Raw genomic sequence first — 27,644 nt, 5'->3', positions numbered from 1 at the left:
AGCTAGTGTGAACTGAATTGTGTGAGACACATTAAATACACAACTAGAAATAATACAGGGGGGGCAACAATCGCAGCTTCGAGGGGTTTGAATGCACAGAAGTAAAAACAAATGTCTTGCCATTTTTTGGAGTGTATTTCTTATAATTGTTTTTGTGTGACGATTATAAACAGCCCATACCGCTGGCTAGCTCTGTCTGTGTCGTCAGGTGACCTTACCGACAACCCCCCCCTACCCTCCAAAATTCAGCAAACGTGTTTTTAAGTTAACCAATAACTGAAGTCCACGGCAAATGCTGTCACATCTACAATAAACCCAAATGGCTGCATACGAAGATTTTAGAGGAATAAATGCGTGTTTACCTCGTGGAACAAGTTGAGGAAACGATGCGATCTCTTAATCCAAATCCCTCCGAAGCCTAAGGACGGGTGTGAGAAACTCGAAGGCAGTAAATACTCCGACACTGCGCATGCGCCGCGTGTGAGCGCTTGTGCTAGAGGGGGCGTGTGTGTGTGTGGAGAGGTCTATCTTGGCCGAAGCTGTGCGTTTGAGAGATACAGTGAAACATTTTTGTCTCAAAATGTGCAACACAGTTTTCACTTGACTTGCACTTAAAACTACAGTGCTGTTTAACTTTTAGTTTTGCGCCTGATCACACATCAAAGTCGATTCATATGAAGTCCTTTCTTAAATTTTCACCCCACCTTACTGTCTCACAATAGCTGAAAAATAGAAACTTTTGAACATTCGCAGATTCATTCACGAGGGTAGCAGGGAAGCAAAAGACTTATTTTTGTATGGTTCCCATCTTCACTTCAGACCAGCAGTTTTGAGGAATCTTTGAGAAAGGAAATGCATCTGAAAGAATAGGTAGTGAGCCTGGAAAACATGATCTGAGCTGAATCAGTATTAGACATGCAGCTTTCACATTTAATAATAATAATAATAATAATAATAATAATAATAATAATCCAGCTACATTATGTATTCCAATATCCTACATTATTTATTGGCTCATGTTTAATAAATCAACTAAACAATATATTTGATCTGCTCCATACATATTACAATATGATCATTTGCTTATTTTGCTCCTTGGTCTTGGAATGACTTACAGTCTAAACTTAAGTTGCAGTCCCAGATAACTTGTAGCACAGTTGAAGAGTAAGCTGCATGGTTATCGAATGGAGAGCTGTGCTTGTTTGAAGTAGTTTGCACCTGTATTGGCTGTCACTAAGTGGTTGTTTATAGTATTGAGTCTGACTTGTGAATGAATTTTCTTTCTGTATTTGCACGTCTGTATTGTAATATGTTATATTGTATTGCTGCTGCCTTTCTTGGCTCGGTCTCACTTGCAAAATAGATTTTAATCCCAATGTGATGTCCTAGTAAAATAAATGTTTTAAAAACAACAACAACATATAAATGGTAAAAACCAAAGCGACAGTAGCATGGAAGCAGTGCAGACCCTTATCCTGAGACACGGCTCTCAATTCAGCTTCAGTTCACTAAACTACCAGCTGCTGTTTGTATAGACTCCATGATCAGTCCCTAACAATCAGGGCACAACACAGAACACATAATATACTATAGGAAACTGGTCCAATTTACAGTGTAACATTAAAACAAACACAACCCAAATAACTTGAATTTGCCCAGTAACATCATTGCTGGTTCCCCACATGGTAGATAACAGTCATCTTAATTTAATACAAAAAACTACCCCCCTCAAAACATCTATGTTAATAATTAATTATTATTTTATTATTATTATTTATTTCTTAGCAGACGCCCTTATCCAGGGCGACTTACAATTGTTACAAGATCTCACATTATACATTATTTCACATATCACATTATTTTTACATACAATTATCCATAATATACAGAACAAACAGTATGTCTATTAATAAAAACATTCACATACTAAGAAGAAACTTTGCAATGATAAAAAAACTCCATAAACGTTTGAGTAAGTTCCTTATTCGCTTCAATGTTCGTGTAATTCTCACTGTATTATTTTAACAGATTCACCAAGTTTCCTTTCTCTTCAGTGCTTTGAAAGTGATTGCATGCAATACATGTTCAGTAAATGACATCTCTGTGCTGCAAGTTTAAACCCAAACACTGTGTTGACGCGCAGTCGTGAACAATGTGTCTATAGATACAAATATATATCGAGGATGCTGAATGATCGCCCGTGATGTGCAGGTTTTATTCACTGCAGGAGGATGCCTCAGTAAGGACAATGTGTAAGGACATCCTCCTAAGATCGGTAACTGTCTTGACTAAACTTGTTCTCCAAACAACAATAGAAATCTAAAATGATTTCAGACAGTTTAAGGTTGTTCTGAATCATGTCTGGGTGGCAGTATTGTTTGAATAGGGAAGCTCCGTCCTGAACTTCAGAAGCACAGCAATGGATTGGAATGGAAGCAAAGCCACATTCCAAACCAGTCCCTGTGAGCATGCTGAATAACAGACATGCCCCCCGTGCTGATATCCCTGTGCTTGTGGTATAAATGTATCCTCTGCAGTTCAGGACTGGCATGGCAGTGGCTTGGGGCACAGCCACGCGTGCTGTGGCTCATCAAGCTGAGGTAGAGTGCTGAAATTGGGTGCTAGGAGAACACAATACCGCAATACAAATTCAGATAGGCTGTTGTTGAAATAGAGAGCCTTCACAGACAGCACCTCTAAGAGCAATACTTATACTGCATCAGTGTATTTCCCCATGGATGGGCTAGTACCAGTGGTACTGCCAAAACGTCTTGTTTCCCTGCAAGGCGCGGTCCAGCGACCGGAGAAGAGAGATGTCTGGAAGGGAAGGCAGTCTCCTTGGGTCACATGTTGATGACGGTGTCTTCATCCTCCTCTTCCTCCCCTCCCTTTTCTGCAGCTTCCTGTAACAGTGGGCAGGCCCTGCTGGCTCCTGATTGGCCATCGTCCTCAAGTGAGCCGCGGGGGTCCATGATGTAGCGGTAGTCCCCCCCAGTGGCAGCAGCTGCCCCCAATGAGTCCCTGAGACAGCTCACCCCCTGCCCCTCGGCTCCCCCTCCCTCCCCCTTCTCATACTGCCATGGGACACCGCCACCTTCAGCCCTGCCCCCAGCCCCTTGTCCCCCACATGACTCCTCCCCTCGCCCCTCCCCCAGGTTCACATACAGCAGCTCCTTGGAATCTAGCCCTGCCCACACCTCCTCCAGCTGGCCAGTCAGGCTCTGGAAGCTGGGCCGGCCCTTGGGGTTGGCGTTCCAGCAGCTGTGCATGATCTCAAAGCTGTGGGAGAGAGACGAGGAGGGGAGAAGAGATGGAGAAGAGGGGGGAAAGGGAGGGAAGAGTTAAGGGAGAGAAAATAGGAAGAGGGGCAAGAGAGAGAGAGGAAGAAAGGACGAGAGGGAGAGAAGAGATGGTTAGTACAACTACATCTGTTTCACCACGTCCCCAATTCCAACCCCCTCTAACCCTCTCCCCTCCCACCCCTCACTTACACCTCGTCCAGGCAGCCGGGGGGCTGTTTGAGCCTGCTTCCCTTCAGCAGGTACTCGTAGATCTCACAGTTCTCCACGCCGGGGTAGGGGGTCTGTCCCAGCGTCACAATCTCCCACATCGTCACACCAAACGACCACTGGGGTCCGACACGGGGCGGGGGAAATATGGGAGGGGAAAAAGAGTAGTGTTTTTACAATTGAACTGAAGTGTAGGACTGCACCGTGTAGTTCTGTGTTGCTCTGAAGGAGTGGAGCTGAGCATAACATGAGCTGCTGTGTGTCGTCCCCCCCCCCAATTATGTAATGGTCTGCACCACGTCACTCTGTGTTGGGTTTGTGCAGTGGGTAACCCCCCTGTTGTATAATGGTCTGCACCACGTCACTCTGTGTTGGGTTTGTGCAGTGGGTAACCCCCCTGTTGTATAATGGTCTGCACCACGTCACTCTGTGTTGGGTTTGTGCAGTGGGTAACCCCCCTGTTGTATAATGGTCCGTACCACGTCGCTCTGTGTCGTATACACGTTGTCAGCCAGGCTCTCCAGACCGATCCACTTGACGGGGAGTTTGGAGGCAGAGCCCTGCCGGTAGTAGTCTCCGCTGTAGATTCTCTTGGACAGGCCGAAGTCCGCCACGCAGACGCTCATATCCTCCCCCAGCCTGCAAGAGACACACTCAGGGTCACGTCCTACACCCCCTGCTCATCAGAAGGGTTAAAAACAGAACGCAACAGCGCCTCTGTGTGCGATGGCTCAATTCTTATATATTCTTACATCAGCGTGCTACAGCCCTGAGTGCAGCTGCTCTCACCTCTCCTGGAGTGGGGATGTGCTATGCTATTCATATTGTATTGTAAATCTGATTTACAGTGAGGTTGGAAGATAGCTTTTTTAAGAAGGTCTGTGAGAACAAGACAAGCTGACAAATCAAGACAATGGCAGGCTGCCAGGTTTCAAGTGGTACAGTATAGAGCTGCAGACACAAACAGGCGTCCTTGCTACCCCCCAGCTGCGGGGTGTTTGCTCACATGCAGTTGCGCGCGGCGAGGTCGCGGTGAATGAAGTTCTTGTGGCTCAGGTAGTCCATCCCTCGAGCGATATCCAGCATGAACTGAACCAGCGTGGGCAGAGAGAGGGTCTGTGCAGGGAGAGAGAGAGACGGGGGGAATGAGAGGAGCTGGCCATGCGGGATGGGACAGGGCTTGACGTTCCATTTCGTATGAAGCATGCAATCGTTCTGGGTTCATTCCTGTAGCAGTTGCTTAACTGTCATGCTTCATTCCCTTTTTGATTCACTCTGCGCTAAGGTGAATACTGCAGGGGCGTCACAGAGACTTACGAAGGGGGCGGCGCCCAGGCGTGACATCAGCAGGTAGTGGTGCAGGTCTCCATGCTTCATGAAGGGCAGGATCACCATGGGAACGGGCAGGCGCTGGGGGGTACGGCTCTGCAGACTCACTCCTGGGTAAGGGGGTGTGGTTAGTGTTTGTCCAGCCAGCAGCTTTAATAAACATGCAATGTGCAGAGCCCTCACAGCGCTTTGCACTCGTTTTCTTGTGAAGGCCCGGCTCTGTAGCAGTGGGCTGAAAACATGCAAGCGGCTCAGTGATGGCGCTGAAAATAAACTGGGTTCTGAACAAGCCGGGATGCTGCCTTACCGATGAGCTTGATGACGTTGGGGTGATCGAAGTCCTTCATGTGGGCTGCTTCCCTCAGACACTGCTCAATATCACCGGAGGAGTTCACATCCGCTGTGCACAACATCACAACATTACAACACTGCACAACATTACAACACAGCACAACCCCTTAGGAGACACACACACACACTAGGGGCCACTCCACTGCTCCCTGCTTGCTGCAGCTCATACAGTAATCACTGATACTCACACTGGAGCACCTTGACAGCGACTCTCTTCACAGAGCCGTCCTCTCTCTTCAGATCGGCCTCGCGGACCGAGCCAAACTCGCCTGGGACAAAGAAACTGGGTCAGACTGGGGATATACTAGGCTCATACTGGGACAAAGAGACTGGGGATATACTGGGCTCATACTGAGAACGAGACTAGGTCATACTGGGAGTAGAGATACTGGGGTTATACTGGGAATACAATGTGAGACAGAAGGAACTGGAATGGATATACTGGGAATCTCATGTACTGTAGGAATTTATTGAGACAGAAGGGACCGAGTACAATGTTCAAAATCACTCAGTAACAATAAACTGTTCTTCAGGGCAGTATGTCAGGAATTACAAAAAGGAATTGGGATGCTAATGCTCCCAGTCCCTCTGTGGACATTGCCCCTGTGCTCCCAGTCAGTGTTGGGAGCCGCCCTCACCTTTGCCCAGCAGGCGCCCCAGCGAGAGCCATCTCTCCTGGATCAGCACGTCCTGCAGCTTCTCCTTCAGCTCATCGCTGATACCCAGGCAGTCCACTGGGGGGAGACAGAGAGGCAGCAGGACCAGGTTACAATAATACTAATAACCATAGAAAAGGCAGGAAAAACATTGAAAAGCCTACAGTCTAAATTGATTTTTTTTTTAACCTTTTCTTTCCTATTATAAAACCACACAACGTATGGCACAGCATGAGGGGTGGGGGGTGTAAAACAACTATTATCAAATGTGTTTTTCAAAGTCTTTAGACATTGAAAAAGACTTTTAGCGCAAATGTTGCCCATCGAGATGGGCCAGTACGGGACAGTGCAGACAATGCAGTGAAGTGGAGGGCAGTGCTCACATGTGGAGTCGCTGGGCTCAGGCCCCTGCCTGTTAAAGGAGCGCGCCGCCCTGTAGGACACTGCAGGCTCTGCACCCGGGAGCACCGGCTCAAACACTGCGCTGCAAACACAGCAATATTACAACAACAACATTACAACACAGCAACACAATATACAGCATTAAAACAGTCCAGCCCACCCACGCTGCACACTCCACACTGTGAGCCCTGACTCTGCGTGGGGAGGGTCTCTCACCCGAACTGCGTCTCTTTCTTCCTGCGCAGGAGCAGCAGCAGGGCCAGCCCCCCCAGCACCACCGCAGCCAGCAACACTGCGAGGAACAGCAGCACCCACAGGCGACTGCGCGTCACTGCAACAGAAACACCTGGGGAGGGGAGGGAGGGGGAGAGCGGGTGAGTGTTTAACATTAAGGGTAATCATAGATGTAATAGACTCTTGCCCCCCCCCCCCCCCGCACTCACCCTCCTGGGGTCCCACCAGCAGCGTCTGGCTCCAGGGCCCGCAGCCCGCTGAGTTGCACGCGCTCACACGGAACGAGGCATTGTAGAACTGCCCTCCCGCGAGAGAGAGGTTCACACGGGTCTGTGTGAGGAGCAGGACGTCCTGCAGGGGGCGACAGAGAGAGGCACAGACAGAGAGACCTGAGCCTCACAACAGTACTGGAGACAGAGAGACCTGAGCCACACAACAGTACTGGAGACAGAGAGTCCTGAGCCACACAACAGTACTGGAGACAGAGAGTCCTGAGTCACACAACAGTACTGGAGACAGAGAGACCTGAGCCACACAACAGTACTGGAGACAGAGAGACCTGAGCCACACAACAGTACTGGAGACAGAGAGACCTGAGCCACACAACAGTACTGGAGACAGAGAGACCTGAGCCACACAACAGTACTGGAGACAGAGAGACCTGAGCCACACAACAGTACTGGAGACAGAGAGACCTGAGCCACACAACAGTACTGGAACAGAGCTGTATTTACAGGTTCAAAAAACAGACACCTGTCCTGTCCCACTTTGTTGTTAACTTACTGTACTGTGATTGTTTATATATAAAATATAAAAGCACAGACGCATACACAGAAAGACTGATACACAGTGACACACAGTGACACACAGTGACACAGAGAGCTGGTGTATCCCAGTATGTACCTGCTTCTCCTCTCCAGGCTGACCCCACTCCACCCTGTACTCCTGCAGCACCCCGTTCAGCTCCCTCTGAGAGGGAGCCCCCCAGCTCAGCAGCAGAGAGCCCCCCATCACCTCCAGACTGAAATTGAGGGGCGCGGCCCCCGGTACTGAGGAACAGAAACACACACACAGGGGGGTCAGGGGGAGCAATAACTGGGGCACACAGAAACACAGAGAGCCCTCAACCACAGACGACCCCTGAGCACAGAAAACCCTCGGCCAGCTACCATGGGAGAGGTGCAAAATGACTGTGCAAATGCAGCAATGTAAACTTAATGAGGGACATGACTCTGTACTGTAGATCTATTGCTGAAGACCACTAAAGAGATTCAGAAGAGCAATGTTACAATCTTATTGGGTCCCACTGATCAAGCATATGTGTATGAAATCAACAGCTTATTGGATTAAACCCTGAATGCAATTGAAAGGTCTATAGAGGAGGTTCAGTCCTTGAGAAGATTCAAGGCAGTTCTCTCCTGTAGATCATGCAGAGTGTGTCGGAAAGACAGACGACAGAGAGACAGAAAGACAGGCTTCCGAGACCCCAACAATGCAAATACAAACTAGAATAATATAAAGTGCAAATGTAAACTATTCTATATGTAACTTTCTTCCTTGAGTTGCAGCAGCTCGGTATGGATGTGGTCACTAGATGGTGCTTGAGCCCTGCTGAACCAGAGAACCACAAACACACAGAGACAGACACACAAGGACTTTGTATTGGCTACAATACAGTGTAGATTTACTATTCCAAGCTCCAGATTGACACAGACTCCCTCCCTCCCTCTCTCTCTCTCACACACACACATACAAAGCCCCATTGTACAGTGAAACTGGAGGAATTCACAGGCGTGCATCCAGAGCCAAGAGTTTACAAACCAGCTAATGAGGGCAGGGTCAGCATGCTCGTTTCACAGTAATAGCTCTGAGGGATGCACTAGTCAGTGTTTGTCTGTGTGACTGCTAGTTTCACAGTAATAGCTCTGAGGGATGCACTAGTCAGTGTTTGTCTGTGTGACTCTGCTAGTTTCACAGTAATAGCTCTGAGGGATGCACTAGTCAGTGTTTGTCTGTGTGACTCTGCTAGTTTCACAGTAATAGCTCTGAGGGATGCACTAGCCAGTGTTTGTCTGTGTGACTCTGCTAGTTTCACAGTAATAGCTCTGAGGGATGCACTAGCCAGTGTTTGTCTGTGTGACTCTGCTAGTTTCACAGTAATAGCTCTGAGGGATGCACTAGTCAGTGTTTGTCTGTGTGACTCTGCTAGTTTCACAGTAATAGCTCTGAGGGATGCACTAGTCAGTGTTTGTCTGTGTGACTGCTAGTTTCACAGTAATAGCTCTGAGGGATGCACTAGTCAGTGTTTGTCTGTGTGACTCTGCTAGTTTCACAGTAATAGCTCTGAGGGATGCACTAGCCAGTGTTTGTCTGTGTGACTCTGCTAGTTTCACAGTAATAGCTCTGAGGGATGCACTAGCCAGTGTTTGTCTGTGTGACTCTGCTAGTTTCACAGTAATAGCTCTGAGGGATGCACTAGTCAGTGTTTGTCTGTGTGACTCTGCTAGTTTCACAGTAATAGCTCTGAGGGATGCACTAGTCAGTGTTTGTCTGTGTGACTCTGCTAGTTTCACAGTAATAGCTCTGAGGGATGCACTAGTCAGTGTTTGTCTGTGTGACTCTGCTAGTTTCACAGTAATAGCTCTGAGGGATGCACTAGTCAGTGTTTGTCTGTGTGACTCTGCTAGTTTCACAGTAATAGCTCTGAGGGATGCACTAGTCAGTGTTTGTCTGTGTGACTCTGCTAGTTTCACAGTAATAGCTCTGAGGGATGCACTAGTCAGTGTTTGTCTGTGTGACTCTGCTAGTTTCACAGTAATAGCTCTGAGGGATGCACTAGTCAGTGTTTGTCTGTGTGACTCTGCTAGTTTCACAGTAATAGCTCTGAGGGATGCACTAGTCAGTGTTTGTCTGTGTGACTCTGCTAGTTTCACAGTAATAGCTCTGAGGGATGCACTAGTCAGTGTTTGTCTGTGTGACTCTGCTAGTTTCACAGTAATAGCTCTGAGGGATGCACTAGTCAGTGTTTGTCTGTGTGACTCTGCTAGTTTCACAGTAATAGCTCTGAGGGATGCACTAGTCAGTGTTTGTCTGTGTGACTCTGCTAGTTTCACAGTAATAGCTCTGAGGGATGCACTAGTCAGTGTTTGTCTGTGTGACTCTGCTAGTTTCACAGTAATAGCTCTGAGGGATGCACTAGTCAGTGTTTGTCTGTGTGACTCTGCTAGTTTCACAGTAATAGCTCTGAGGGATGCACTAGCCAGTGTTTGTCTGTGTGACTCTGCTAGTTTCACAGTAATAGCTCTGAGGGATGCACTAGTCAGTGTTTGTCTGTGTGACTCTGCTAGTTTCACAGTAATAGCTCTGAGGGATGCACTAGTCAGTGTTTGTCTGTGTGACTCTGCTAGTTTCACAGTAATAGCTCTGACGGATGCACAAGTCAGAGTGTTTATCTCCTCGTCTCTTTTGATTTACCCGACTCCAGTGTTTCGAAGTCGACCCAGTCAGTGAAAGGGGAGGAGCCGACCTCGTTGCTGCAGACGATTCGCGTGCTGTAGTTTGAGAAGCACCTCAGCCCTCCAATCGTCTGCTCGTGGGGCGGGACCGACACCTGCCGCTCAAACAGCTCCTCCCTCTTCCCAGAATTCTCTGCAAACTGTTGGGATTCCGAACAGAAAACACGTCACTGTGTTCTCAGAGAGACAGCACAGGAACAAAACAGCAGGGTCTATTCAGATAGAAGCCGAAGTTATGTCAAAACCCCAAGAATACAACTTCTTATAACCAGCATCATAACCAGCACCTCTTACTTATCAGTATAGTCATTGTGTTCCTCACAGCTTGATGTGTGCCAGTAGAATGCAGCACTACCTCGGCTAGTGTTAATATACCCCAGGTGACTGCATGCCAGCCCTGGACATTCATCTACCCACACACTGTCACTCGTACTGCCCACAGCAGAATGGCAGCCAGGCATTAAGAAGTCTCAGATCAGAAACTTTCCTTTATTGCAGCAGGATTTCTAAAATGTGTTTTAATACATTTTGCAGCGTTATAGTTACTGTCAGACAGGTTCTCTGATGCAGTCAGCTGACACACACCTAAACACACACACAGGACTGCACACCCAGTACAGTACTAAAGGACTGACCTCTTGTACTCACACACACAGACACACCCAGTACAGTGCAGTACAACACAGAGCTAAAGGATTTACCTGTGTTTGTGATTATTGCAAGAAGGCGTCGAGGGAGCACTGAGACAGTGATAGACACTGCCACAGGGCCAGAGACACGGAATAGACTAGCCAGACTCACAAACATAATGGATTATTTCATGTTTGTTCCTTTATGTTCATACACACTGTGTTTAGTACGTGGATGCTGCAGGAGAGACAGACAGACAGACAGACAGACAGACAGACAGTGTGTTTGTTGTACCTGAAAGACAGATAGGCAGACAGACAGACAGACAGACAGGCAGACAGGCAGGCAGGCAGGCAGGGTTAAGTGTGTTTGGCATAACTGCGAGACAGACAGAGACAGACAGGCAGGACGCGGTGTACCTGGATGGTGCAGTCTCTCAGCGGGGAGTGTCCGTCAAGGCCGGGTCTCCAGGACAGGGTGACGTTGTCCTCTTGAACCCGGGTCACCTGCAGCTCCTGGGGGGGGCCTGGCAGCGCTGCGGGGCGAGTCAGAGAGGAGCAGCAGTGAAGCTCAAACAACAACATCATCACTGTCAATCCTGGAATCCTTGCGCTGGGTATTACACCTGCTCCACACAGAACAGCAGAGCCACTGTGTTCAGGACTGTCTCTGCACTTCCACTGTCTGTTATAGGGTGTGTTCAAAATACCCCTCATACAGGCTGTATATCCAGTATGCATACAACATAGAGGGAGAAAGCAGGTGTAAAAATCATCGCGTATTTTTTTGGCCTTAGTAAAATAAAGAAGCCATGCCTTATCTCTACAGCATAGTGGATAACAGGGCTCAATGCTAGACGACAGCACAGCTTGTCGGGAGGGCGGGGCAGGGCGGGGCAGACGTGTTTCCAGTGAGTCTGTGTGCCCCAGGCAGACTCACCCTTGATGTGGACAGTGGCGGTGCGAGACGTCGACACCCCCTTCTGATTCTTGGCTTCGCAGTAGAACTCAGTGCTCTGCGTCAAGCCTGAAACACAATGCACAACACACAAAATCAACACAACACAACACAGAGCCCCATCAACAACACAACACAGAGCCCCATCAAAACACAGCGCCCCATCATCAACACAACACAGAGCCCCATCATCAACACAACACAGAGCCCCATCATCAACACAGCACAGAGCCCCATCATCAACACAGCACAGAGCCCCATCAGTTTGCTATGCTTTACTATGGGACATTTTTATAAGGGTACCCCTAGAAAGATAGATTTCCTGGTGCTGTAATTCTGTGGATTATTGTGGCGAGGCAGATCTGTAGATACAAGCCTGTGTTTCAGGGTTAGCTGCAGCCAACCAAAAATGCAATAGAACTGGTAGAGCTGGTTTAAGTCTTTCAGACTGACAGTAACGTGGTCCCCTTGCCTGTCACAGCACGCTGGCAGGAGCAGCTAATGCAGTCCCAGCTCAGACAGCACCCTGCTTACGAGACTCCAACAACAGAAAAAAACAACCACACCAGAAATAAACAAGCACTGAACTCAGGGGCCCTGCACTGCACAGCAAGCCGTTTTAAACACTGAACTCAGGGGCCCTGCACTGCACAGCAAGCCGTTTTAAACACTGAACTCAGGGGCCCTGCACTGCACAGCAAGCCGTTTTAAACACTGAACTCAGGGGCCCTGCACTGCACAGCAAGCCGTTTTAAACACTGAACTCAGGGGCCGTGCACTGCACAGCAAGCCGTTTTAAACACTGAACTCAGGGGCCCTGCACTGCACAGCAAACCGTTTTAAACACTGAACTCAGGGGCCCTGCACTGCACAGCAAACCGTTTTAAACACTGAACTCAGGGGCCCTGCACAGCAAACCGTTTCAAACACTGAACTCAGGGGCCCTGCACTGCACAGCAAGCCGTTTTAAACACTGAACTCAGGGGCCCTGCACTGCACAGCAAGCCGTTTCAGTCGTCACATCTTGGCGACTGTTTAAATTATTTCAAGCAACCCTATGGCTTCAATAGAGCTCTCCGAATCCTGTCTAATCTAGCACAGCTGGTACACCAGCAGCTCACAGTTATTTCCATCACTTCATAGTATTTCTAAGAGAGACTGGGAGGCTGTACCTGGGACAGTCAGGGTGTAGGGGGAGGGGTGCGGACCCCCCAGCTGCACCCCCTTCTGCCACCAAACCAGCTGCACTGGATCAGGGGGCCCCACAGCCCTACAGCTGAGGTTAAAGGTCACACCGGGCAACACTGCGACATCCTGGGGTTCTGTCACAAAGTGGGGTACACCTGAGGGGGGGGGGGTTGACAAAAGGAGAGACAGCGAGGTAAAAGGTAAAAGTCTCTTTTCCAAAACCGTGAGGCTTGTGTATCGAGTGTGAGTGTGAGTGAGGGCTTGGGTATCGAGTGAGTGTGAGTGAGGGCTTGGGTATCGAGTGAGTGTGAGTGAGGGCTTGTGTATCGAGTGTGAGTGTGAGTGAGGGCTTGGGTATCGAGTGAGTGTGAGTGAGGGCTTGGGTATCGAGTGTGAGTGTGAGTGAGGGCTTGGGTATCGAGTGTGAGTGTGAGTGAGGGCTTGTGTATCGAGTGTGAGTGTGAGTGAGGCTTGGGTATTGAGTGAGTGTGGGCTTGTGTATCGAGTGTGAGTGTGAGTGAGAGCTTGCGTATCGAGTGAGTGCGAGTGAGGCTTGAGTATCGAGTGAGTGTGAGTGAGGGCTTGGGTATCGAGTGTGAGTGTGAGTGAGGCTTGGGTATCGAGTGAGTGTGATTGAGGGCTTGGGTATCGAGTGTGAGTGTGAGTGAGGGCTTGGGTATCGAGTGAGTGTAATTGAGGGCTTGGGTATCGAGTGTGAGTGAGGGCTTGGGTATCGAGTGTGAGTGAGGGCTTGTGTATCGAGTGTGAGTGAGTGAGGTCTTGGGTATCGAGTGAGTGTGATTGAGGGCTTGGGTATCGAGTGTGAGTGTGAGTGAGGGCTTGTGTATCGAGTGTGAGTGTGAGTGAGGGCTTGTGTATCGAGTGTGAGTGTGAGTGAGGCTTGGGTATCGAGTGAGTGTGAGTGAGGGCTTGTGTATCGAGTGTGAGTGTGAGTGAGGGCTTGCGTATCGAGTGAGTGTGAGTGAGGGCTTGGGTATCGAGTGAGTGTGAGTGAGGGCTTGGGTATCGAGTGTGAGTGAGGGCTTGGGTATCGAGTGTGAGTGTGAGTGAGGGCTTGGGTATCGAGTGTGAGTGTGAGTGAGGGCTTGGGTATCGAGTGAGTGTGAGTGAGGGCTTGTGTATCGAGTGTGAGTGTGAGTGAAGCTTGTGTATCGAGTGTGAGTGTGAGTGAAGCTTGTGTATCGAGTGTGAGTGTTTACCTTCCACAGTGATCCAGGCTGGCTCGGAGGACACAGTGACTCCAGCAGCCTCGGACACACAGACGTACATCCCAGCGTCCGCCTGCTGGACAGACTTCATGCTGAGGACAGAGAGACAAACATGAGGGAGGAGACAGAGCCCTGACACAGACTGGTTGTACAGAACAGAGAGGCTACACTACACTGACCTCAAAAACGTTTCACTCTCTCCCCTCTCTCCTCCTAGGCACTCTCTCCCCTTCTACCTTCATCCCCCCTGTGTACTCTCTACCTCCCCACCCCACCCACCAACCCTCCACCCCCACCCCACCACCACCCCCACTCCCCCCACCCAACCCCACACCACCACACCACCACCACCCCCACTCCCACCCCACTCCCCATCTCCTCACTGGTATAATGATTTCCAGTGGTTCTGATCCACTGATAGGTCAGTCTGGTCGATGCTGGACAGTTTCTTCCCATTCTTCTGCCAGCTGATTTCCAGCTCGCTGCCGCCCTCCACGGAGCACTCTAACCTGGCCGGGTTGCCGTGGGTTACCGTCAGGTTCACGGGACCCTGCGTGAAGCGCAGACCTGATCCAGACAGACAGACAGACAGACAGGACACGTCAGCAACAAGGAAACCAACAGCAGTGTTATCTATACTAACATCTTCTCCTTTAGATTCTTTGTATCATCAAACTCAGAAGTGTAAAGCACTGCTCTCAGAATCATGGCACACACACACACACACGCAGGTTCAGAAGTGTAAAGCACTGCTCTCAGAATCATGGCACACACACACACACGCAGGTTCAGAAGTGTAAAGCACTGCTCTCAGAATCATGGCACACACACACACACGCAGGTTCAGAAGTGTAAAGCACTGCTCTCAGAATCATGGCACACACACACACACGCAGGTTCAGAAGTGTAAAGCACTGCTCTCAGAATCATGGCACACACACACACACACGCAGGTTCAGAAGTGTAAAGCACTGCTCTCAGAATCATGGCACACACACACACACGCAGGTTCAGAAGTGTAAAGCACTGCTCTCAGAATCATGGCACACACACACACACGCAGGTTCAGAAGTGTAAAGCACTGCTCTCAGAATCATGGCACACACACACACACGCAGGTTCAGAAGTGTAAAGCACTGCTCTCAGAATCATGGCACACACACACACACACAGGTTCAGAAGTGTAAAGCACTGCTCTCAGAATCATGAGCTCAAATCATCTCAATGTAAACTCCTCAAATCATCTCAATGTAAACTCCTGAAACCATCTCAATGTAAACTCCTCAAACCATCTCAATGTAAACTCCTCAAATCATCTCAGTGTAAACTCCTCAAATCATCTCAATGTAAACTCCTCAAACCATCTCAATGTAAACTCCTCAAACCATCTCAATGTAAACTCCTCAAATCATCTCAATGTAAACTCCTCAAACCATCTCAATGTAAACTCCTCAAACCATCTCAATGCAAACTCCTCAAATCATCTCAATATAAACTCCTCAAATCATCTCAATGTAAACTCCTCAAATCATCTCAATGTAAACTCCTCAAACCATCTCAATGTAAACTCCTCAAATCATCTCAATATAAACTCCTCAAATCATCTCAATGTAAACTCCTCAAATCATCTCAATGTAAACTCCTCAAATCATCTCAATGTAAACTCCTCACTTTTGTTTTCTGATTAAAAAACTAAAATCACCTGCAGTTTGTATCTGTTCGGGGTTCATGCCAACGCAGCAGTTGTAAGCGGGGAGTTCGTGACGGGGACTAAAAGTCTTTGTCAGCGTCTTGGGTGTTGAGGAGTGAGTTTTGCTGTCTCTGGCTGATGGGGTCTCCGTGCCAGTTGTAAAATGGGACCCACACAGGCATATCACTGCTAATTACTGCTCAAAGGGAACAAGAAAATGAGAATGAGGAAACAGGGAGCCCCGTGATGGGTTTGAACTGGGGGAACTGGGAAGTACAAGGGCAGAGTAATGGGTTTAAACTGGGGGAACTGGGAAGTACAAGGGCAGAGTAATGGGTTTGAACTGGGGGAACTGGGAAGTACAAGGGCAGAGTAATGGGTTTGAACTGGGGAACTGGGAAGTACAAGGGCAGAGTAATGGGTTTGAACTGGGGGAACTGGGAAGTACAAGGGCAGAGTAATGGGTTTGAACTGGGGGAACTGGGAAGTACAAGGGCAGAGTAATGGGTTTGAACTGGAGGAACTGGGAAGTACAAGGGCAGAGTAACGGGTTTGAACTGGGGGAACTGGGAAGTACAAGGGCAGAGTAACGGGTTTGAGAGAACCGACTCCTTTGATTTTGTGACAATCAAAGAAAGTTAATCACACTGCCATAGAATATCAAATATATGCAGACCTCAGAAACGTTTCTCATGACGAACTGCAAACGAAGGCTTCTCAGCAGTAACGTGCAGAGGACTTTAAAAAGGCAGGCGCTCGTTGAGAAAAAAGGAACTTTTCAAGCATCGCACTGCTGACAGTATTTTTATGACTAAGAAAAAGGGCACGTCAGTGCTTATCAGTCCACGTGAGAAAACCTCCCCCACATTAGAAAATTAAAGAGGTTTATTTCGATAGCGTGTCACGCAGCTACCGTGTAAACAGGTGACGTTACATTGAGTTTTACAATAGTTCACAAAAATTCATATTTCATTACCAATCACATTTTGTATAGGGAGTGGATAGAACCAGTAGCAGCAGTCTTTTTGGGGTCTCCCACCAGTACAAATTCTACTGGCAGTAAGAAACCCCAAAACACCAGGGCTGAGGAAAGAGCGCTGCTTCTACTGTCGTGACGGTTTAGAGAAAGCGCGATGGGGGGATTTTAAGAATGTGTTTTGTGCAGCTACTGGCGGCAGCAGACCCGGCTGCATTGTTAGTGCCAGGTCAAATCCTACTGGTATTAGCATCTGACTTTTATATTAAAATGCAACACGAGTAGCCTTATACTGTACATGTAAAACATTGCACAGCTCTTTCAAGTTATACAACACGCACACACACTGAGACACGCACAGGCACTGAGACACGCACACTCACATCACATCGCATTCAAATGCCAAGCCCGTAGGGACAACTTCCGACAAGTTCTAAAAGTTGTTTAGTTCAAAACTTACCATGGCTGATATGAGTGCAGACAAGTGTCACCCACAAGATGAGCCAAAGCGGACCGTTCTCCTTCATGTTCTCATTTTAACTGAGCCGTTTACTCCCCCTGCATTGCTGTATATCATAAACAAAAAGAAACAAACAAACCACTCGAGTCTCACAAACACTCGCGCATTCTCCGTGTGCCTCTCACTGCAGGTAGGGACTCGACTCGACTGAAGACTGTCGAGTAACTCCTCTCTCCCTGTCAATCCTGCAGCGGGGTGTCGATACCGCCGACTAGAAACGCTGACCCAAGCAGCTTCAAGTCATTTCAGAGTTTTGAAATGTTCACTTCCCGTTTCCTTTAAGAAAAGTTTTAATTTACCACACGAGTCCCAAGAATACACGGCTGAGAACTCCCGAGGAGATTCCGGAGTCAAATCAGAGTGGAGAAACCTGAGGAGCGAGCGCCGTCTGGCGGTCACCGGCGGGAACTGTCAGTTACATTATTTTGTGTTTTACACCAAACGGGATTGCATTATTTCCAGTTTAATGCTTTAATGAACCGCCCTGTCCTTCTATATATCTGTCTGTCAGTCCGTTAATATAACTTGTCTATGTATATATCTGTTTCACTGTCTGTATGTGCAGAAGATAAAAAAATAAACTACTGTACATAACAAACCTTTTAATTTGCCTAATATTCACAGGTCACAATTTCTCATTGATTTTACACATTTTAATCTGTTCATTTAAAAAAAGAAAGTACGCATGTGCCGCACAATGACAACACATCCAACGGAAGGGTGGTGCGAGGGGGGGTGCAGTGGATTCAGTGGTAGATCCTCTCTCTCTCTCTCTCTACGTGATGCACAGTAAACTTTTATACACACGCCTGTTTATATTCCCTTTAATAAGTGACAGCGGTACATCATTCGGAGTGGTCCTGGGTTCATGTTGATTGCACAGGGCAGCAGCTAGTTTGTATCCGTGTCTTGCCTAGTTCCAGTCAGTCCTTCTCTGTGTGTTCAGCTAGTTTGTATCCATGTCTTATCTAGTTCCAGTCAGCCCTTCTCTGTGTGTTCAGCTAGTTTGTATCAGTCTTGCCTTGTTCCAGCCAATCAGCCCTTCTCTGTGTGTTCAGCTAGTTTGTATCAGTCTTGCCTTGTTCCAGCCAATCAGCCCTTCTCTGTGTGTTCTTTTCTATTTGCTTTCTCAATGTTACCAAGCCTGGCTTTACCTTGACCCCAATTAGTCACGCTACACCTCCAGTATCTACAACCACAGAGTAAAGTCTGTGATAGCTGGGTAGGGCACTAGTCATATCTAGGAAGCAATATCCAACTAAGTGAGGTAGATGAGGAAGGAGATGAAAAATAATTAGTGTCACTCAGCCCGCCCTTGCTGTGAACTTGTGTTTTACCCACGCAAAGCCCCCATGTGTCTGTTTACCCGACTGGAAAACCAGACCCAGGGAAGAACAATGCCCTTGGTGACAGAAATAACAAAGACACACAGGTCTGAAATCAGATCTATTCCTGGATTGAATTCACCTTGACTCTCTCTGGAGGAAGGTCCTGTGAGAGACTTTCATTTGAAGGGAAAGGTGCGTGTGGTGTGGAGGCACAGAACTACAGCAAATCATACTCATCAGAGACAAAAAATAAATAAACCAGAAGACCTTTTTCATCGTTTTAATATACAGAACTAACGCTTTACCAGCGACTTGTGTTACAGTTCTAGCATTTCAAGGACAGCTCAAAATAGAACACACACTTAAAACCATATCCCTTGCATTTTATAATTTGCCAAAAATAAAAATATAATTATTTCTTTAAAAGTTTTTACCCAGTGAACTGGAATTTGAACTCACATCCTCCTGGCAGCTATGGCAGAACCACGTTTCTAAGCCATTTAAAGCTGCAGTGTCAAATAATCCTGCTGTCTGATAATACATCATTGCCTAGAGTAGCCTTTCGCACGCTCAACATTACCAGGAAACCACCAATTAGTTTACATCTCTCAAAGGTAGTCCACGCTCGTGCGTGTAAGCAGAGTAAACCCGCTCCTATTTTACCTGCAGCAGGAGGAGGTTATACAAGCTCGTTCAGGATAGGGAGTGTGATTAGGGGCAGTATCTCTGGGTGGTTTTCTATTGAATAGGACAGCGGTGTAAGAGTTAGTTTTGAGGATCAAGCTATATATACTCATTATAATAATACAACATCATAACAACTTTTATTAAAAATACCAAACCAAAAAAAAGAAGGCGGCTGTGTTAATTTATTAGATCAGAGGTTGATTTGCTCAAACTGCACCAGATTTATTTGAGAGCTTTTTACAGCAGTGGGTGAAAGCGCTCTGGTTTGCATCAGCACCTGTGTGTCTATCCCAGACTTGCCATGAAGAATCAGCATTAGATGCTCCAGGTGGATTACCTGGTGCTGCAAACAACATCCAGCTGTGACTTCCCCTAGCCGGACGTCAAGTGGAGCTCTCCGCTTACCTGGCATGGAGCCTGGGCAGCGCTCGGTCCTGAACCACGGCATCTTTCTATTTTTAAAAGAACAAAACGAACCTGCAGAGTCCTGCAAATAAACAGAGCTGCTTGCACAGATGATGCGTGCATACAGGTTTCTATGGAAGAGTCCTGTTCAAGCAGACCAAGGTGTGTTACTCAAACCTTACATCAATTAAAACAGGTTTTTTGTAAGACACTTTCACTCCAGTGTGAGGCTGCATGAGTTAGAAATTGCATGTGGCTTGCATATCATCATCATTAATGGTGGTGACACCTCTCTAGGATTTGGTTCACTTGAGCTGGAAGAACCTGTGGTTATATTAGAAATCAGCATAATGCAGAGCACTGTAGTATTAGTTTGTATGCAGGGGGAGAGGAGGGACACTGTGAAGGTATTGGGGGGGGGGGGGGGGAACAGACAGTGACAGAGATTAATAGGTCAACGTCCTGTGTGCTGAATAAATACATGTTATCAATGAAATCCCAATGCAGCGCTGTGTTAAAAGCTCAACAGTCTTCTTTGCTATAGTGTGCGCTGGCTCTGTGGCCATTCAGAAGCTCCTTCAGTCCTCCTCACACCCACTCTGGTCCACTCCCTCCAGGTCACATGATCACGAGCAGCACTGCACAATCTGACAAACCTCATCTCCATCACAGTCCCAGCCAAGAAGGCACAATTCTCCAACCAGACTCCAGGCTTCAGGCGAACTTCTTCTTGGTGGCAGTGAAGCGCTCCATGTACTGGGGGAGAGCAAACACATGACTGGTGAGCAGACAAACAGACAAGGCAGACAGACACAGAGACTTCAACACAGACAGGAGAATATGTCTGCTGCCCCTGCAGGTGACAGACACACACTGACACACAGACAGGAGAATATGTCAGCTGCACTGACCTTGTCGTAGCCCTCCAGGTCTCTCATCATTTTAATCTCGAAGAGGTTCCCCTCCAGGGCGAGCAGGGACACCTGGGACTGGGAGAGTAGGGACAGGGGCACGGAGGACAGCTCCAGACAGTTCTCCTCCAAGCGCAGGACCTTGAGCCGCGGCGAGCGGGACACCTCAGGGGACACCGTGGAGATCTGAGGGGGACAGAGGACAGACACAGGTTCATGAGAGACAGGGGCTCAGAACCCGTGCGATCCTGGTACAGAATAACGTGGCTCTGTCACTTTGGCTCTGGTGTCAGTAAAAGCTACATGATGGCTCCCCGGTTACCTGGTTCTGGTTCAGGTTGATCTCTATGGCCTGCAGCTCCCCCACAGAGGCCGGCACAGTCTGGATGTGGTTCCGGGACAGGTCCAGCAGGTCCAGGTGCCTCAGCGTGCCCAGCCCAGCCGGCACCTCCCTGAAGCGGTTTGCGGAGAGCCCCAGGGTGCGCAGTGCTGCCAGGCCCCCCACAGAGGCAGGCAGGCTCCGCAGCTGATTACCATTGAGGTGCAGCGTCTCCAGCTTCCGGAGCTTCCCTATCTCCTCAGGCAGGCTCGCTGCGGGGGGAGGAGGAGGGGTCGAGGAAAGAAGGAAGGAGGTGGGGAAGAGGGAATGGAAAGAGGCAGCAATAGTGAGGGGGAATCAGAGAGAGAGAGACAGAGAGCGAGAGAGAGAGAACGAGAGTGAGACAGAGACAGAGAGTAGTAAAACAAACTGTCAGGTTTCCCAGACACACATCTATTGCATGTTCATCATCCTACATGTACACAATGTTATTTTATACATATATTTATATATAATTTGTTGTAAGTTTCATCTGAAGCCAATTTAATTGCCCAACAGTGAATTTAATTTAAGTAATGTGTTGCCACTGTGAGTAGCTCATTTTAACAGAGCCCTGCGGACTGCAATTGTGATCAATGACGTGTTGGAATGGATTAAAAGGGAATGAGAATTGGAATTGAAAAACAGGAATTGACACCAACTCTGCCCACTAGGTGTCGCTGTGGCAGCGCGCGGCCCTTACTGAGTTTGTTGCAGTTGAGGGTGAGGCTCTTGAGGACGAGGAAGACTCCGATGAAGGGCGGCAGCACCTCAATCTTGTTGTCAGACAGGTTGACTGTGCGGAGGTTACCGGAGAGCCTCTGCAGGTCCTCAGGGAACTGAGAGAGAGAGAGAGAGAGAGAAAGAGAGAGAGAGAGTGTCAGGCAGGCAAGCTCAGAGAAGAGGAGAGGAGAGAGTAATATGAGAGGGACACCCTGACACACACCTCAAGCAGCCCTTTCCCAGTCAACTGGAACACCCCTGTCTTCTGGGAAGTCTCCAAGTGTGCCTTGAGTGCGCTGTTTCCCATCCCGACACGCCAACGCCACGTCACCAACACGCGTGTCCTCCTGCTACCCCCCCTCTGGATCACAAACGATTACCAGTGAACAATCCCAGAACCCTACTGGGAAGTGCTGGGATAGCTGAATGAAAACACACACACACACTTAGAAGCTATTACTCCCAGTAAAGTTAATTTAGAAAAACACACTTAGCATACATTTAAATGTTAATACTTGTTTTGGGCAAAACTATTTTAAACCTTAAATTGAATCTAATTACTGCCTCATCAATAGAAGCAACTGATTTCTCACAGCACACAGGAGACAGGAGAGCCTACCAACATGGTCAGGGTTCAGCTCTCTGAAAGCTTCCTTCCCCTCTTCATCTACCCATCAAGAGCCAAATGAATTTCTCTTTGAAAAAAATCACAACACAGGATGTGTATTTACAGAATTTGATATGTTATGTTTAGACTTAACTTTTTCAGTTCACAAAATTAGAGTTATCATAACAATATATTTAAAGAGAAAATTAAAATAACCGCTAGATGCCAGTTAAAAACGCTGCAAAAAACGACAAAGCAGCCTGTCCTCAATGAGGACACAACGGCACTTCATTGGTTCATTTGTAAACTCTTGCATGTCGAAACACACATTAGAAAGAAGGACTGACTCCAGCACCACGGGCAAGCTCGTCTGTATACTGTGAAATAAACAGCTCAGGCACACATCTCAGAAGTTAAGAATGCTGAAAAAAACATTGTCCTTAATAATATGAGTTCACAACATCCGAAGTAGAGTCGAGCAGGACCAGACTCCGACTTCAGGACCCAACTACGCCCTTATCGGTTTGTTTTCACATAAGGACAAGATAAACATCAAACATCACTCAAATAACATCAAAACAAACACGACATCGGTTCTAATATATTCTGGTAACACACACGGAGCACTTCAGTTAAATACGATTATAAAAACAACGTCAATCCGCGTTCGTTTTCTCTATACTCTAGTGTTATTTATTACCAGACCAACCACACGTTCACACTCACCTAACGCGACTTCTCACGAACGATCAGAAATATTTGATAGTTTCACACAAACAAGTTATTATTATTATTATTACTACTATTATTATTATTAGTTTATTTGGCAGACGCCTTTATCCAACAGCAATATTTCAAAGCAGTATAGTTTACAGTAAGTGCAATGCAACGAGGTAAGAATAATGCAACAAGTCAGGGTTACATTTCAACTGCAGGCCTACAGCACAACACAACACAACACAACACAACACAACACAACACATGATGTTTTTATAGTCTTACAGCAGGTGGAATTAAACATCCAACAGTTAACGCAACAAATTAACTGTTTTGGAGATGGACTATTTTTACAGACAAAAAAAAAACATGTACTTACTGAGTTAACCGAAGAAATATACAAAGATTACGTTTGCATCATTATATATAACATTTATTTATTTATTTTTCTCTGATTAATATAATTGCGGCAAACCAGTGGATGATGAAATAATCCGTTGGAGGGATTAAATCCTGCTGTCAATTTAATCTCCTGTAAAACGCACACCAGGCAGCCTGCAGCTGTTGTTACTAATGGCAACTAAACAGGAAATCGTTTAACTTTAGGGGTCAGTTACAACGGACCGCGTGCTTCGACCGTTTCCTCGGTACTGAATTGGGATATGGTTCAATCCCCGTGAAACCATTAAAATGAGTCTAAATGAAACCGTATACCAACATACCGAACACGAAAACCAATTCACTGTATCCGAATGCATTCGCACATGCGCACCACGTCACCGGCGCGCTGCGCTGACGTCATTACCCGGCATGAGCCGGAAGAGTGAATCCGATCTATCTCAGGAGGAGGTGAGTGACGGATACAAGAAAATAAAGTATTTATTTACAAAAATGTCGTATTCAGGTATTAGTGACATGACAGTTACTTACTGGACGTTAAAGAAGACAGCCGTAGACAGGCAAATGCGTGTGTTTATTTCTGTATAAGTTATACACGGTGTATATTTTGTTTTAAAAAAGTACATGATTATTTCTGTGTTTATATTAAGTATTTTTTTCTCTCTCTGTCGGTGTTATCTATTATTATCGGCCCCGATCTTGTAGGAAATGTATTATTTTCTAACAGAACAAGTAAAATAAACGTACAGTGTTTGTTTTTACTTACATTGTTAACCAGAACGAAAACAATAAAATGCTTACACAACACCATAACACTAGACCGCTTTATAGATCTTTTTAAAAGTGTGTGTGGTAGTGGTTTTTGGTAAGCTGATTATTATTATTATTATTATTATTATTTATTTCTTAGCAGACGCCCTTATCCAGGGCGACTTACAATTGTTACAAGATATCACATTATTTTTACATACAATTACCCATTTATACAGTTGGGTTTTTACTGGAGCAATTTAGGTAAAGTACCTTGCTCAAGGGTACAGCAGCAGTGTCCCCTACCAGGGATTGAACCCACAACCCTCCAGTCAAGAGTCCAGAGCCCTAACCACTACGCCACACTGCTGCCCTATTTATTTGACTGTAATAACCAGATTTATTTACCGTACGTCTGACTCAAAAACGATCATCATTGAATTTTTGACAAAATGTATTCAGAGCATGGAAGTGGACTGCAACCACTGTGTGTTTGAAGACAGCTCGGAGCTGAGGGACTTGGACGCTGCAGACGTGAAGGACATGAGGCTGGAAGCACAGGCTGTGGTGAACGATGTCCTTTTTGCTGTCAGAGAAATGTACGTCGCCCACAGCCTGCAGAATGCGGTGGACGTGGCGCACATCAACGTTGAGACGAGGGAAGGTAACCGCTACTGTTTGGAGCTCACAGAGGCGGGACTCAGGGTAAGAGCTCAGACAAGTTCATGTGTTATTGTAATTCCCTTTCCAGTTTCTTTTTAAAATCAGTTCACATTTCCAATTCCAATTATTTTGAAGGAATAGGAATTTATATTTTAGAGGCATAAAAATTGTTGTTTTAGTTCAACTGCTTTCATTTGAAGCCAATTTAATTGACTAACAGTGACTTTAATTGAAGTAATTTGTTGCCACTGTGAGAAGTTCATTTTAACAGAATACTGCTAATTCCAATTGTGATCAGTGATGCGTTTGGAATTGATTAGAGGGGGATGGGAATTGGAAATGGGAATTGACTCCAACCCTGATTGTGATCTTACCTTTCCAGTAGGAACGTGCTGGAGTGTGTTAAAATAAATTGGTTGTTTAATACTGATTTTACAAAGCCCTTTGCCCCTCACTCCCAAAGAAAGAAACCCATATAGAAATGAAGCTATACATGATGTTTCTCAAGTACAGGGCTATATTGTGATATTGCTGTACAGCAGATTCTCTCATGCAACAAGATACAAGAAACTTGAAATCACTGTGTATTTTGAATTTAAAAAATACTTAACCCCCCCATGCATGAAATATTGAAAACACCTGAAAAAATAGTTTTGGACACAATAAATATATATGTTCATTGAAGATGTTTCACATTTTGTACCGTTGCTTTATATGTGGGGGTGGGTAATGGCATGCTCATATGAGGCTGTCATGCATTTGCGTCTTCCATATATAGACTAGAAGAGTTTTATTTTTATCCATATGAGGTCGCCATGCATGAAAGGGTTTTGTACTGCGAGGGGCTGTGGCTATTTAGTTACAGAGCGAAATACCACGGGAGGTGGTTGTTGTTTTTCTGATGGCTGTTTCCTGTGCAGCGAGACATTGAGTAACATGCCTGTAACGTGTGTGTGTGCAGGTGGTGGGGTATGCCTTCGACCAGGTGGATGAGAGCATGATGACCCAGTACCACGAGACGGTTTACTCCCTTCTGGATTCTCTCAGCCCAGCCTACAGAGAAGCGTTTGGAAATGCTCTGCTGCAGAGATTGGAGAAGCTGAAGCAAAACGGACGATAGGAACTTTGTCACTGCCAGAGTCTGCAATTCGATTAAGAAAGGGTTGTTGCTAGCTTTACTGGAGGGGGCTTTAAAACATTCATAGTTAACTGCTTAACTGCTACATTTCTGATAACCTCCATTCTTAAAGCCTGCAAAGAATAACTTGTTTTTGTCTTCATCATTTGGTGTGAGGCTCTGTATATTATTCACGGCACTGACACCCAGGGTAACCAAAATGTAAAGTCAGTTTTCTTACCTTGCCCGACCGTTACCTGCTTAAATCAACAAAGATGTATGGAGGCAAAACAAGTGGGTTCTATTGAATGGTTTTTAGTTTCAGTAGTTTGCAGACCAGCATTTTATTTAGATTTTAATTCCGAAATGATAATCCTAGACACCTGCCTTTTCAGTAGTAGCTACAGGAAACGGTGAAGTATGATTGTAACATGCAGAATGCACTAGATTCCTCAAATAACCTTTTCATGATAAAATGGCCGTACATGCATTTGCTAAGCTGAATGCTAAGCAGCTGTCTCCCTTTAACTTTTGTTAGACCGTGAAATTTGATACTGAGACGCAGCGTGCTGTTGATCAGGACAGTGCTGTTGTGCATCAGTCAGAGAAGAGAGAGAACACCATGTGGCTCCAGATCCATTAGCAGCGACCAATTTAATGTTACACTTGCCTTAAATATTGACTGCGGTATTACCTTTGGGTATACGTATTTGGTCACTAAATGGAGGTCCATTTTAAATTGTTTCTGTAAAATGCACTGCGAGAGTTGGAACATCTCAACTTTAATGGAAAAGGACTGTTGTTAATAAACGTTAAGAGTATATCATCGAAGTGCATGCTGCAAGAACAATGCCTTTAAAGGCGACCCCCTGCCATCTTCCACTTGTCTTTGCATCAGAATGTTTTAGCATCATTTTTTTTATTTTTCCTAATACTGAAAAAGCATTTGAGTGATCGTTTGTGGATTTGTTTGGCCAGGACATTTAGCTGGCCAATAATCACTCAGGTGGGTAGTCAAAAAAAAACCCCAAAGGAATACCCTGCTACTCATTAATGAGTTCTTTGGTGGATATTTCAATGTATTTACAGGGGATTTCTACAGGCTTGTCACAGACATTCAGAGCAAACGTTCTTAGCTGGAATATATGTGCACATCTGGAAAAATTTTGCTTCTCTGCAGATCTGAGAAATGCGCTTTGTTTGCACAACATATAAATAGTCGCCAAACTACTTAAGAAGTAAAAGTTTATTATTATACATTGAAACAAAATAAATACTTGTTACATTTTGAACATTCTCTCAATATTTGAAGGAGTTTGTAGGCTCCTTATTGTGGTAAGAGTTCTATAGCTATGAAAACTCCCACTCCCTTTCTGGGTTCTGTATAGGGAAATGAAGCCACTCCTGAATCCGTGTCTTTGTAATGCTGTGTTATATAATGTGTTGCATTAGCTCCCTGTGTGGATTACAGACTGCAAGCCTCGTACGTTTTCTGTCCAGGTTTCACGTTGCTGCAGCTGCAGTGGTTTGTTTCTGTATGCTTGTCACCGTTAACTGTCTGTTTCGTTTAATTCCCATTTCAAAAATAAGTGTTTGGTAAAATGCTAACATTGTATTCTATTTTAAACCAAAAAGTTGTGCTAAAGAAAATAAACAAGTTAAAGTAAACTGCTGAGCTGTCAATACGTACCTTTGTCAAACATTTTTGCACTAGACACGCTTCTTCACTTTGATGATCGAGTCTTCATTTATACACTAAGACAGAACTGTGTTTCACACAAAAGCAGTCAGCT

At 46.3% G+C, this 27,644-nt stretch overlaps 4 protein-coding genes across 8 annotated transcripts in view; 1 reads left to right on the top strand and 3 right to left on the bottom strand.

Moving 5' to 3' along the window:
- LOC117963934 (MAX gene-associated protein-like) overlaps positions 1–1,665 on the bottom strand; it is a 29,455-nt gene extending 27,790 nt beyond the window's left edge. The window contains exon 1 of the mRNA XM_058986516.1: positions 363–1,665. The gene's annotated coding sequence lies outside the window, so the exon portion shown is untranslated. The remainder of the gene's footprint in view (positions 1–362) is intronic.
- Positions 1,666–1,989: 324 nt separating this feature from the next.
- Positions 1,990–17,600, bottom strand: LOC117421852 (tyrosine-protein kinase receptor TYRO3-like). Of its 2 annotated transcripts, XM_058986555.1 has the most exons (20): positions 17,127–17,600; positions 15,703–15,886; positions 14,384–14,567; positions 13,992–14,092; positions 12,756–12,926; positions 11,566–11,652; positions 11,046–11,161; positions 9,956–10,136; positions 7,385–7,530; positions 6,691–6,832; positions 6,464–6,593; positions 6,229–6,329; positions 5,828–5,923; positions 5,378–5,458; positions 5,146–5,238; positions 4,827–4,948; positions 4,516–4,625; positions 3,989–4,148; positions 3,492–3,628; positions 1,990–3,279 (listed from the first exon to the last, which is right to left on the bottom strand). In XM_058986555.1, the coding sequence occupies exons 2-20, from the start codon at positions 15,728–15,730 to the stop codon at positions 2,844–2,846; spliced, it is 2,622 nt and encodes an 873-aa protein (XP_058842538.1). In that variant the 5' UTR covers positions 15,731–15,886; positions 17,127–17,600; the 3' UTR covers positions 1,990–2,843. The 2 variants fall into 2 exon arrangements, with proteins under 2 accessions (XP_058842538.1, XP_058842537.1); XM_058986554.1 differs by lacking the exon at positions 15,703–15,886 and having other exon boundaries at positions 2,019–3,279; positions 17,127–17,599.
- A 1,180-nt stretch (positions 17,601–18,780) lies between these two features.
- On the bottom strand, positions 18,781–23,725 carry LOC117422485 (leucine-rich repeat-containing protein 57-like). Of its 3 annotated transcripts, none has more exons than XM_034037599.3 (6): positions 23,645–23,725; positions 21,822–22,020; positions 21,579–21,714; positions 20,840–21,108; positions 20,518–20,703; positions 18,781–20,362 (listed from the first exon to the last, which is right to left on the bottom strand). In XM_034037599.3, the coding sequence occupies exons 2-6, from the start codon at positions 21,903–21,905 to the stop codon at positions 20,321–20,323; spliced, it is 717 nt and encodes a 238-aa protein (XP_033893490.1). In that variant the 5' UTR covers positions 21,906–22,020; positions 23,645–23,725; the 3' UTR covers positions 18,781–20,320. The 3 variants fall into 3 exon arrangements, with proteins under 3 accessions (XP_033893490.1, XP_033893488.1, XP_058844025.1); XM_034037597.3 differs by lacking the exon at positions 23,645–23,725 and adding an exon at positions 23,302–23,530; XM_058988042.1 differs by lacking the exon at positions 23,645–23,725 and adding an exon at positions 22,932–23,168.
- On the top strand, positions 23,613–27,519 carry LOC117422486 (GSK3B-interacting protein-like). 2 transcript variants are annotated; one of them, XM_034905765.2, is made up of 3 exons: positions 23,613–23,771; positions 24,534–24,776; positions 25,696–27,519. In XM_034905765.2, exons 1-3 carry the CDS (start codon positions 23,613–23,615, stop codon positions 25,852–25,854), a joined length of 561 nt encoding a protein of 186 aa, XP_034761656.2. In that variant the 3' UTR covers positions 25,855–27,519. The 2 variants fall into 2 exon arrangements, with proteins under 2 accessions (XP_034761656.2, XP_058844027.1); XM_058988044.1 differs by lacking the exon at positions 23,613–23,771 and adding an exon at positions 23,867–23,889.
- The last annotated feature ends 125 nt before the right edge of the window (positions 27,520–27,644 follow it).

This window comes from Acipenser ruthenus, chromosome 15 (genome assembly GCF_902713425.1).
Source record: "Acipenser ruthenus chromosome 15, fAciRut3.2 maternal haplotype, whole genome shotgun sequence".
NCBI classification, from domain to species: domain Eukaryota; kingdom Metazoa; phylum Chordata; class Actinopteri; order Acipenseriformes; family Acipenseridae; genus Acipenser; species Acipenser ruthenus.
This window is presented reverse-complemented; position numbering and strand designations above follow the sequence as displayed.

Bases quoted from the DNA above. Each gene is read 5' to 3' on its own strand.
- LOC117421852 (XM_058986554.1), bottom strand. From the start codon at position 17,193: ATGAAGGAGAACGGTCCGCTTTGGCTCATCTTGTGGGTGACACTTGTC. The intron at 6,833-7,384 runs GTACATACTGGG...CGCCCCCTGCAG, and splicing joins AGCCTGGAGAGGAGAAGCAG to GACGTCCTGCTCCTCACACA. The intron at 5,239-5,377 runs GTGAGTATCAGT...TGTTGTGCACAG, and splicing joins CGCTGTCAAGGTGCTCCAGT to CGGATGTGAACTCCTCCGGT.
- LOC117422485 (XM_034037599.3), bottom strand. From the start codon at position 21,905: ATGGGAAACAGCGCACTCAAGGCACACTTGGAGACTTCCCAGAAGACA. The intron at 21,109-21,578 runs GTAAGGGCCGCG...CTCCCCCCGCAG, and splicing joins CCTCAACTGCAACAAACTCA to CGAGCCTGCCTGAGGAGATA. The intron at 20,363-20,517 runs GTCAGTGCAGCT...GCTCTCCCCCAG, and splicing joins ACCTGGAGGGCTACGACAAG to TACATGGAGCGCTTCACTGC.
- LOC117422486 (XM_034905765.2), top strand. From the start codon at position 23,613: ATGAGTCTAAATGAAACCGTATACCAACATACCGAACACGAAAACCAA. The intron at 23,772-24,533 runs GTGAGTGACGGA...AAATGTATTCAG, and splicing joins CCGATCTATCTCAGGAGGAG to AGCATGGAAGTGGACTGCAA. The intron at 24,777-25,695 runs GTAAGAGCTCAG...GTGTGTGTGCAG, and splicing joins TCACAGAGGCGGGACTCAGG to GTGGTGGGGTATGCCTTCGA.